Source organism: Heteronotia binoei, chromosome 12 (genome assembly GCF_032191835.1).
Source record: "Heteronotia binoei isolate CCM8104 ecotype False Entrance Well chromosome 12, APGP_CSIRO_Hbin_v1, whole genome shotgun sequence".
In the NCBI taxonomy this organism is placed as follows: domain Eukaryota; kingdom Metazoa; phylum Chordata; class Lepidosauria; order Squamata; family Gekkonidae; genus Heteronotia; species Heteronotia binoei.
The window spans coordinates 59,879,137-59,891,478 of record NC_083234.1 but is presented as its reverse complement, the minus strand read 5'-3'; the positions used below and the strand labels follow the sequence as shown (position 1 = coordinate 59,891,478).

Below are 12,342 nucleotides of genomic sequence, written 5' to 3'. Positions count from 1 at the left end.
CTTCTCAGTATGATAAGGAAGAATAGTCAGCATCTGTGTGAAGCATGTTTATATGCAGTATGACATGTAAACATGGCCAGTCATGCTTCTGTGGTGTGGAGATGAAAAGCATATCTTGATGAATGAACATCTAAACATTTTCCCTTCTCTTGGCAAGTCATATAGCACAGAAGGAAAGTCTTTGCACAGATGATGGAAGAAAAGAAAAAGAAAATATGGTGCTGTCTTAAGTAGCAAGAGGAAAACAGAGGCTGAAAATAAGAGTTAACACCACATTTTAGGGCGAGATAGACCCACCACCTAATTGTACCTGTAGACACAGCTTCGACTTCTGGGAGAATTCCGAATTGGTACCCGCCAGTTGGGCCCCAGCGTGGCATACAACCGACCCCTGTTCATAAATTTACAGGTAAGTTCTTTTCTCATCGTGCAGATACTGTGATAACATCCACCACAACAAAACATACAAGATAATGTGAGACGCATATTGTTTTGGATGTTCTCAAAGAGAGAAATATCTTTAATGGTTGTTTTACTTTCCATGAGATAATGCTCATTTTAACATCTATGAAAATACAAAGCAAATCTTTGTGAGAACATGGGTAAGATGGTGCTCTGAGTGAACAGATCATGCAGATTTTTGAAACTGCTTCTATCTCACTGACTTCTTCTTCCTTTTATTTCTGAGGTCCAACAATACTCTGAAAAAAATTAGACTGAGACTAAATGAGCTTTTATGAAAGTTACACTTGCCCCAATTATCCCGAACTACAAACCTGAAAAAAGCCCTCAGAAAAAAACTAAGGGGCTTTCAAAAGAACAGCATTAAATGTTTAAAAGCTGTACAAAAGGCCAGTAATTAACTGCAGGGCATGAGAAGAAAAATGAAGAAAGAAGTATAAATATATGTGTGCAGGATGCCTTTTCATCACCACTGAATAACCACAGCCTTCACTAAATCCTTTGGGATTCAGAGGCAAGGTTTCAATACTGGGGCCATTGATGGAAATGGTCTTTAATGTGACACTCTGGCCCAGCAGAGATGTAATGCATGAAGAACAAGTGAAGCAATGCATTGTGAAGACAGAATTATTTTATGAGACCAGAAGCACAAACAAACCCATTCCACTCCCAACTCAGCTGCTGTGCTAAAACCTTTGGTTGCTTAGATGAAAACTGTCTACTTTAGGCAAATTACGCTAAATTAGAGAGATGCAACTTTCCAATAAACTGAATATACTGAATGCATGAAGCATGTTCTCTGGAGTGACTAAATGTCTTCCACTGATTTCAAGAAATTCTGTGATCTGTGGGGCATAACTTGCCCCCAGTCCCCCCCCCCTCCGCTTGTTGATCAGAACAGCCCAACTGGCATGGATGTGAAATTCTGCCAATGTGCACAAAACAGTCTGAGATGGCAGTTTGTAAAGAAATAAAGATTCTCATGTACTTATTTGAAGAGCTTTCTAGAATTACATTGTGGGCAAGCTATAGGCACCTTGAAGGATTCCTAAGATGGCAGCAATAACACTGATCCAGAGAAACAGTGTTAACCTAAAAAAAAATTGGCACATGATCCTGAGAGACTATAAATTTTTTATCTTGCACAAAACAGATACTTCAGCTACATCAAGGTAACAAACAATCCTAACGTTATTTCCAAAGACCTTAGTATTAGAATGGCTAGTTTATTGTTTTTTTAAAAAATCTATTAGTCGCCTTTCTACTTTACGGAACTCAAGGTGGCTTATAATTTAGACGAAACAATGATGATTAAAACCACAAAAAATCTCCTTTGATTTTTGAAAAGCATTTATATTTTAGCTCATCTGGGAAGACAATGTTTTTAACTGTATTTAAATTGCTTATCATAATTTTGTAATACATTTTTGGGCACCTCACCCCTAATATAAATATTTTCCTTTGCTCAAAAGTCACATCTCTAAGAACACATTCAGGTAATGGCGAAATGCTTCAATTAAATGCAAAACCTTGAGGTCAAAATGGTATTTTCTATCCTCACTTTATGACTGACAAAGTAAATTCTAAAATAAGATATATAAGATATATTCTAGGTTAACATCTATTGCCAATAATGAATGCAACAGTATACAATGAGTTGAATGAACATTACATATACAAAACATGAAATATTATATACATAAGATGTTAAAACATTATGAGCTACTGGAAAGTAAAGTCATTACAAAGCTATCTCAGATCTGTATAAAAAGCTTCAATGTAAAACGACAGTTGCTATGGGAAGCAGCTGAATCCCCATTCAAATATGGAGTCTGAATATGTAATAGATGTAAGTACTCTCGTAGTCACTACGGTTGGTTTGAACCTTCACACTAGTAAAGATGACATCTACCAATATCTCAGATTTTAAACCATTATGTCCTGTCACTAAGTTACTGTCTACAAAATGAACATCTAGACACACAGTGTCCTTCACCTAGGCAGAACAAACACAATGGGTAATCATCTGATTGTGCCATTTTCCTTCAAAAACAATCCTTTGTTTGCTTCCTTTTCTTCTATTGCTGTCTTTCGTATTATTCATATCATTTATATTATTGTCTGTTTTCCAGTTGATGAGGCACTCCAAGAAATTCTTCTCTCCAGAGCAGCAAAAAGAGAACTGAAGGATGATACAGTGTGAAGATGGGGAAGACCATTGCAAGTGAACAGTGTAGTGCCTCATGCTTAGACGAACTCCAGAATGTTTTGAGACAGAGATCACAACAATGAAGTAAAGTTATGGGGCACTGCCTCCTCATGGCCACTAAGTGATTGGTTCTTTTTAGTCTGGCATTATCACTGAACTACACTTCACCTGAGATATCATATACCAGGCAAAGTCAGAAACAAGTATTTGGTTTAATTTCTTATGAGAATATGGCTGAACTTGTTTTGTTTAAAAGAGAGCACCACAGTGTAAGGGATACTGATTTTTCTGTTTATTTTACAGTGCAGAAACAAGCTGAGGCTTGGAGAAAGGTTGTTCTATAGCTCAACAGAACCTGGGAGGTCCCCGAGAGTAGATTCCAGTATGAGATGAGTCTAGAAAGACAGAGAGCACTGCCCAGATAGAGCATGTCTGCAGCCTGAATTCTTCTGTGGCTTTTACATGGGTGTTATAAGCAAACAAACCAAATGTACAAATTCTGGATGATTGACAAAAATAAGCTAAAAGCCATGCTTTCAGGTTAAGGTCAATCCAGAAAAATGTATTCTGAAGTTTGATGGCATTTTAAAGTCTAAATGCATTACTGAGGATCTGCTAATTCAGTTTCATCAGCACAGAATGTAGGGGAAATATGCAGAAATTCATACACTGAATATTTAGAGGCTTGCCCTCAACTTCACTTTTAAAACTCATAATGGTAGCTTTTATGGCATTTTTCTGCCATTTTTTTTCTGTATGACTATAGTCAACGGCAACATTACTGTGCCATTTGTTTCTCTGAAGCAAAACTCAACAAAGGCTTCTGTGTTGCTGTGAAGTGCAGATTCAGTCTATATACCATCAACTCATTTGTAAAGGTAATGCTCACCTCTCAAGCCCTGAAGAAGGCTCCTCACTAAATTCTGAGCTTTCACTGCTTCCTACAAAACAGAAAGGACACAGAGATATTCACATGTCAAGAAAAATGAAATATGGACCAACTCCACAACCTTGCAAAAGACCCCAAAACAAACCACAGAAGCCGAATATGAGAGACTACACAGTGAAAAGTTATAGAAGAAATATTCCAGTGTTTCTTCTTGAGGTGCCTGTTGCCCTGAGCAATACAGTGCTGTAGCGTGTTTGTTTAGTACCTTATGATTATCATCACTGATTCAGAGTACTTCGAAAACCACACCAGCCAAAGACAAATGACAGACAACAAAAGTATGACTGTTTTTCATTTAATTAAGACACAGAAACAGGTAACATGAAGTAAGTGACATTTTGGTGCCATGACAAATCAGCCTGATGCTTGGTTTTACTCATGGTCCTCTCATTAAAGAATCAGAATGTTTCAGAATCCATCATTTTCCATTCAAGTTATTGAAGCTGCAAATTTAAAGCTGTAAAAGTCACAACTGAACACATTTCCTTTCCACCAATCTTGGTAGTGTGGACTGAATTTCCTTTTGTTCAGGTGCTAAGTTAAAGAAACAGCCATCCCAGCGACAGATGATATCCAACTCCTGGAAGGTTTATTACTGTCCAGCTTAGTTTTTCCATTGCTAGGAAACTGCTCAGCATGGTAATGATCTGTGATGGCTTCTCAGGTGATATGTGAAGATGACACTTTTCACATTCAGATTAGTAACCACTGTGCATCATGCATCTGATGAAGTAGGCTCTTGCATATAAAAACTCATGCCACAGCAAATTAGTTACTAAATCAGCCAAGTTTGTCTTTTTAGCTGCTACAGACTACCCAAACTACTTCTGGAACTCAGGCTTTTCTCTGGCATGATGTTCACTATTACATTTCACTCAAAACAGCTACTCCCCCCCCCAAAAAAAGTCTTTTCTGCAGCCAAAATTTAAAACTTTATGATAAATTTTGCAGAATACATTTCTTTTTCCTGTAGAGATCATTTCTAAACATGGCTTGTGCTTCATGACCTTTTAAAATGGTGCTCTTCATACTCTCAAACTTCCTTGAATTTTCATGAACATGTCTCCTTTTTTACATTAACTGCCAACCTAACTCACAGGAGAACAAAATTCACAATGACTTAATGCATTCCATTTCACTGTTGCCATATTTTAGCAAGACAGTCAAGTCAGTAAGAGGCTAGCTGTCTACAGGTGTGTGTGTGTGTGTGAGAGAGAGAGAGAGAGAGAGAGACTGAAGTGGCCTGCAAATAAAGTGACCTGTGCAACATTTCTGTGCACATGAAAAGCAGCTCTTAGCTACCTGCATGGAGTTTCTATCTAAATGATAAGTTTTCTTTACCCTGAAAATAAGACATTTTCCAGATACTATATTTCTAGGCATCTCTCTGAACAAAGCAGGAGAGACAGACAAGCAGTGAATCCAGCAAGACTCTTGTATCCAAACCACTGAATACTTACCTATAGAAATACCATTGGTGAAAACAGAGTTTAGTGTGTGGTTTCTGACAGGACTGTGGGATTCTAGCACACTGTCATCCAGCAGGTGGCGTGGCTTCTCTGTTGGGAACGTTGCACTTTTACTTTCAACTACACTTAACTGACACATCATACTGGAAAATTGGAAAAGAAAAAAAAGGCAAGATTCTTATGTAATCTGATAATATCCATTCACTCCTGATTTTTCCACACAGATCTCTCTTCACTGATCATACACGTCACCAAGTCCTTGAGAGCTAAAAAGATTTTTCATATGCTCCTTCTCTCAGAACTAGGTTGCCTGATAAGTCTATACAAGAACAGGGTTCAAAGCAGCCTGTAAACATTAATCTGCTATTGCTTTTAAATAGGTATATGTGTGCTTTCACATTGTTCCTCTGATGCTTGCTAGAGTCCCAGTTTACAAGGCTCAGCCATCCCCAATTCCTATGCAACTGAAATCGATAAGATGACGGTGGTCAAGTAATATGCCCTCTATCATAATCCAACCATTTCTTCTACTCAGCAGAGCATGGGAACTCTGACTGAAAATCTGAAGTTCACTGCCACTGCACTGAATGTTTCTTTCTGTCCAATATACCTGAGCACATCACAGCTACAGAGTCACAATTTCCTTAGCCTGAAATGGGCACTACGTCAGCTGATTCTATTCCTGGTAAATTTTGCCCCACAGAGGCTGGGTAAGAGTGGCACCACAGCCCAAAATGGCAGAGAGTGTGCTGCATCCAGAAGAGAAGTCAAGGTGGGTCTGAGGGCAGGCATTTAACTAGGAATAAGAGTCACTAGAAATGGAGAAAGGTGCCACTGAGAAAGCTATGCCTTGGTTTTCTAATTGCTAGTTTAAACCTTAGTGGTGCCTGAATAAACTGTAAGATTTTATTGAGGACTAGAACACCCACTTGTTTCCCAGGCTGTGACTCTTCCTGTGTCGTGGTACAGGAGGAGTTGGCAGGCTGGCTGCCACCGAGGCATCAGGACAGGTTGGTCTCCTGCTGAACCTCACAGCTGCTGACACCTCTGATGGACCTACAAAATAGACACCAATTAATGCTAAACTGGAGCTTGAGGAAAGATATTGCTAGCGGTCAGTTTCTGGAAGGCTTGGACAGTCTTGTAGAGAGACAGTCAGAAAGTACTGTGTGGGGGAGGAAGGAAAACAGCATCTACTTAAGAAAGTCTGTCACTGATCTCAAATGGCAGTTCCCAAATACTGCTTCCTGCCTACTGGTATTACGCCATCCGTTCCTATTAAGAAATTATCCAATTAAATCAAAACAGCAATTGCCAATTGCTATTCTTGCGCATCATTTTGATGACTAAAGTGCCACAAAAATATATTCTTGGCTACTCTATGACAGAGACTTGCCAAAGGAATAATATGCACAGCCAGAAAATATTTCGGATGTTATCGTGAATGTCTAACACAACATATGTTCCGAGTTTGGTTCGCAACCTTATTTGCCTGTAAACAGTTTGTTAGCATTGACTCATAGCCTGAGTATCTAAGGGAAACGTGAGGATGTTTCATGTACACCAGACCCAGACAGATGTCTTATTTCTCAATTAAATCTGCAAACTCTGGGGCTTTGAGAAAAGTCCAATTGCCAGTGGGTTACACATTTTTAGCCAGCACTTGCATTAGAAAATAGGAATGGGGTAGAGCTAGTATTTTCATCAGTGGTCTCCTCCGAGTAGAAGAGACTAATTCTGTTTCTGTGTGTGTCAACGAGGCTGTCTTGACTAAGACAACATCTTAACAGCACTGACCAAGAGGGAAGAGTTTAGCTCCTAGACTTTTTTCACAAATGAAAGAACTTTCTGCTTCCAGCTCTCTCTGACATTTCACATATTACACTGATCCTTAGTCTAGTTGTTAGTTGCTATGGCACTTTGTTGCTAATGCAATAAAGATTGATATTGATTGATTGACTGATCCTTCACAAAAATACTTTTCTGTATAATAAGAAAAAGTTTGAAACCTGAATGCAATTGATAGCAGGCAACAAGCACATGTCCCACTAAGTTTACACATGTGAAGAAGCTGTGATTGACTGCAACTTCCTAGAACCTGTACACACAGTGGAACAGGCAGATGTACAATCAGTACACAAGACAAGCTCATTTTTTGTGTGTGCAAAAGTGCTCTGTGTGTAGGAAATTCTTCATGTTTGAAGCAGTCCCAAGTCTTAACAATGCCTCTCTGCTATAGAGTTCATTATACCTGAGAACTTCAGTTAATAATTAATATTGCTAAACATTCAGCTAGGGAAGCCAGCTCAGTAAGGACAAGTATCAGCAGCGTAAACATTTTAATGGATGCACATTTTTAATCTCAATTTCCCCAAGTCCTGGACTCAAAACCTCAAAGATTGGCTATGCCACTGATGACTACACATTTGCATAGGTGCTCCTTTCCACCACTACATAAATTAAGCAAACCTTCAAATCTATACAAATCTTTTAGTGGCTGATATGGAATATAAGCAGAAGAAAGATACATTTTGGAAGGGAAGATGTTAAACTAGCTTCTGGACCTAAGGAAGAAAAGAATATCTCTCATGTGACAGCCACTGGTAAACAAGACCAGGGAGAGGATGTTCAGTTGCAGGCTTGTCCTCTCTCTTTCACACACAAATGCATGTGATGAAGGAGCGTCTTGCATGCCTGCCCTGCCATATCAATAAGGGCTTGAGCCAATTAGCATATTGAACAATGAGTCATTTTGGCACTATATAGTTTCTAAGGAGGCCTTTTATTTAAAGGTCAAATACCTTGCCAACAAAATACTGCCTTACTCATTTCTTGATCAGGGGTGTAACCAGAACCACACTCTGGAAGATGTAGCCAGAGAAATGCTTTCTTGAACATGTTTCTGCAAAATTCTGACCACAAAGAGCTTCTCACAGAACCATCAGCCTTCCTCATTGCCCGAAGAGGATGAATCACCCACAAGCAAATCAAGACAGTTGTGCAATTTAAGCCTTTTCAGTGGGATTAATTCAAAGCTCCAAAATATTACTAACAACAAATGTTGATTTTGCTGTGATAGCCTACCGGTCAAAAGAGTTTCCACAATACCCTAAAAGCTTAAAATAGGCTTCGATATTATTATCAGGTTATATGTACTAAAAGTGCAGTGGTATGCTTTGAAAAGGGAAGAATAACTTCTTAACAGTGCAATCCTAAAGAGAGTTACACCAGTCTAAGTCTACTCATTATAGACTGGACTAAGTCTCTTTAGGATTGTACTGTAAATCTCTTTTATGACATCAAAATGGATCCATATTTCAACTGTGTCAAGCTAGGATATGTAGGGCCACCAAGTTGGGGGGTTTTTAAGGAAAATTTATCTGAAGGAGAGGTGAGATGTACCATATAAACACAAGGGCTGTAGGACTACATTTCACCATTATACTACTAAAACTTTAACAGAGGAGAGCATTCTCTTCACACCAATCTGAGCAGTAACAGAACACATACTTGATTCTTAATGGTTACATAAGGCTGATACCAGATGGTTCAAGGGACTACATTGCTTGATTAAGCATGATGATCAGAATCAGTGCTGCCAGCCTGACCCACTCTACTACAGTGCCCATCCCCAAGTAGTTATGTTGCTAGTTCTCTTGAAATATAACCAGTTCTTTAGCATTATTATTCTGTCACCATAAAGGAAAATGAAAAGTATGTTAAAAGCTACAGCACATGGAATAGATATGGTGCAAATCTACAAGAATTTAAAAAGTGACAGCTATCCAAAACAACAAAGTGAAAATAAATGAAACACCATTATCAGCTGCAGTAGAAGTGAGACTCTAAGGAATGCCTCAGGTGTTGCCACCTGCTAATCCCAACACCAATATGAAAAGACAAAGATGGATTTCTCACTAGGCTTATTCCGGTCTCGGAGTCCTTTTCCCCCTGGCACTTCTGTCTTTTTGCACAAAGCTGCAACTTGCCCTGTGTTCTTCCTGTGGCAAGCAGAAACTGGTTTTCAGAGGATCTTGCTTGCCATGCGAAAGAGACGGGGCATGTTGCAGCCCCCCAGCAGCTTGTGCAAAATTGGACAGAAGTGTCGGGAGAAAAAGGGCTCTGAGACTGGAACAAGCCTAGTGAGAAATTGGTCGAAATTGCTAAAAGCAACACCAATTCCATAAGCTGTCTCGAGGCCAGGAATTTCGGTAACTAACATCAAGACACAAAATATTTCTGCAGGCACCTTTGCCTACAAAGTTAGCATAGCATCATGCTTTTTGGCAGAGTATGCTAAATCCTGATCTCATGGCAGCAGGGAGGGAGAACAGACAGCTGAAAGCATAATCACAGACAAACAGCCCATAATGGCAGCTCGGATGGCCAAGAATAGGTAAGTTATTTCTGCTCCTCCACATTGTTACTGTGCTAGCACTTCTTCAAAGCAAATGCAACCTGAACCACAGAAACAGAGACTCCAATGACACCTGAATTAACTTCCTTGTGTATTCTGGTGTAGATAAATGGTGTATATATATAAATGGAAACTGGCTCACAGTAAACATGAATAGTATAGCCGAAGTCTGAGTTTCATAGAGGTAGTACCATTTGTTGTTTTACTCATTATCTTTTTCTTGCACATCAAAATTATTTTTGTGATTCTTCTGAGAACCCTGTTTGAGGCTGAACAGAATCTGTTGCTCAACCACAGTTAGAGACTTCCAGTTGAGAAACAGAAGTTAATGTATTGTGTAATCCCTGTTTTCATGTTCATCACTTCAGCTACTCTTTGGTGCAGGAAAAATATCTTAAGCCTTCTTTACTAAAGTTTCAGCCTTTAAATGCATCTGAAATCAGGTCATTTTGGCTTTGAATACCCACAAAATGACATCATCTTCTACTAAATACTTCTTCGTTTACTAGTCTCGCCCCATCAAGTCTGGCTGAATGCAACTGCTATGAACCGCTACAAATGTTTTTACACCTCCCATAGAAAAAAATGCCATCAAGCAACGTTTTCCTGTCCTTTGCCACAAAGAAAGGCAAGTTTGGCTTTCATTATTCTTCAGCTTCACTGTCAAGAAGATGCTGACATATGCATGAGGATAACATATAAACGATAGTAAACATTATTACAAGCTGTTTATATCGGGGAACCTGAGAGGAGCTCAGCAAAAGCTGACACGTGCTGTTTAGAAAGCTATGGCAGGAACATTTGGAAAAGTTGACCACATAGATTTAATATCCCAAAGGATCTCACTGGTTTTTTTCCTTTGCATAATTTCCCCATGAATAATCATTCAAATGCTATAAGCGAATGGTAACCCTTTATTAGAACACTAGGCCTCCAGAGTGAAAGGTTTCAATTCACTGATCTCTGTCTTAATACAGCAAATACAGGAGGTAACAAATGATGCCTATGAGATGACCAAAAAGGAAGCTTCAGATCACATAGCTGAGACTGAATGAGTAGAACACATTCTGAAAGGTTTTAAAAAACTGGTTCATTAACAATGCTTTCACTACTATACTTGTAACTATACTGAGGTCTGATGAGATTGGGCTAGCCTGGGCCATTCAGGTCAGGGCCTAATTCTACTACAAGCTACAAAACTGATGATTAAGACAACTGGTAAAAGGTTGACTTCTGGGGTTGAAAAATGCCGAGCTGAACTGCTTCTCAGAAGGGGAGCAGGCTAGAACTTCTGTTCGGGGTAGTGGAAGGCAATCTAATGTCTACTGCCTACTTTTCCCAGTCAGAGATCAGTCCAAGATATGCACAGGAAACTTTGAGGAGATTTACCTTGGCTAAAAGGGAGTCTCAGGGGAGGGGGGGGTTCCTTTGAGGCTTTGAGGGATCTCCGGAGACTAGTTGCATTTTCATCATCTGCAGAAGTTTCCAGAGTCATTTATTTGACATAAGCTCGACAGGATCCTAATCTTCTTTGATACTGTTAAACATCTAAAGCTATACAAGACCGGTGTTGATCTGGATAACTACAGAAAAGGTACAGATTGCTATCTTTCATTCTGGGACTAATTAAAGTTAAACAAAATAAAATCAGAAGGTGGGAAATTGAAATCTAGAAAGCTTGGAAGAAGAAAGGGAGAAGGGGCGAAATTTGGACTTTGTAAATTTAAAGGACAGTGCTAAAAAGTGAAAAGGAATTTATTGTTTTGTCTACTTGCGGTTTTGGAGAAAAAGCCCGATCGTCATAAACTTGCAGCTCCCACAGCCAACACAGGAAATACGTCAAGTATCGTGAGATCTCTCTAACAGCGAAAACAGAATTTGGTGGCAAGCAAAGCAGGAAGCATCGGATGGAAAAGGGAAATCATTGAAGCAGCCAGCCTACTCTAGGACTATAATATCATAGAAAAACATCGGCGACCATTGCTAGGAGGCTAAAAATTAAATAAATTTTTTAAAGTGTTCGGGACATTAAAAATTGGTGGAGCCAACAGAGGTGACGATTATAAGGTAAATACTATTGGACATTACTGTTAATAATCATTTTAGAAGCCTCTAGAGGAAAAAGGAAATTTTTTTTTAAGTGAGGCATAAAGTCGCAAGCGCCATTTTGGAAAAAATAAAAACTTTAAAAATTAATATCTGAGCCCAGGAGGCTCTGAGGACAGCAAAATTAGGCTTATTGAGAAGAGCAAGCCTCACTCTTTTAAATCTGATAATTAGACCATAAGTAAACCCGTGCAAGGACTGCTTCACTGGAGAAAATGCAGGACCAATTAGATGCAATGGAAGCCAGGATAATGAAAGGGATGAAGAAGATGATAACTGCTTCCAAAAAAGAAATTAGAAAAGATATTGAAGAGCTAAAAAAGGATATAGAGGATCTCAGAAATGAGACTGTGGTGACATCAAAAAAAGTGCAAGAGGTGGAAGGGAGAGTGAAAGTACATGATTCCACCTTGTTAAAAATACAAGAAAAAGTGGCAATTCATGACTGCAAACTGATGGAGACCCAGATACGTCTGAGAGGAGTACCTGAGGATGAAGAAACTGATTTGAAAGAATATATAATAAAAATAATTGCAGAATTTTTGGAGGAAGATCCTGAAGGGACTAGAAATGTATGACTATATGTATAGAGTGAACTCACTATATGCAAAAAAAAAATAATCTACCAAGAGATGTGGTTATAAAATATATGACAAAAGAAATGGTGGGAAAAATCATGAATAAAAACTTTAAAAAGACATTGATAGTGGGAGGCAGCAGAGTAAGAATT

General features: G+C 38.9%; 1 protein-coding gene across 1 annotated transcript in view; it reads right to left on the bottom strand.

The window, feature by feature from the left end:
* RALGPS1 (Ral GEF with PH domain and SH3 binding motif 1) overlaps positions 1–12,342 on the bottom strand; it is a 311,729-nt gene that overhangs the window by 17,083 nt on the left and 282,304 nt on the right. Inside the window, exons 14-17 of the mRNA XM_060251609.1 lie at positions 6,019–6,145; positions 5,081–5,232; positions 3,561–3,612; positions 311–436 (exon numbers count right to left, since the gene is read on the bottom strand). Coding sequence (XP_060107592.1) covers positions 311–436; positions 3,561–3,612; positions 5,081–5,232; positions 6,019–6,145 — 457 coding nt within the window. The remainder of the gene's footprint in view (positions 1–310; positions 437–3,560; positions 3,613–5,080; positions 5,233–6,018; positions 6,146–12,342) is intronic.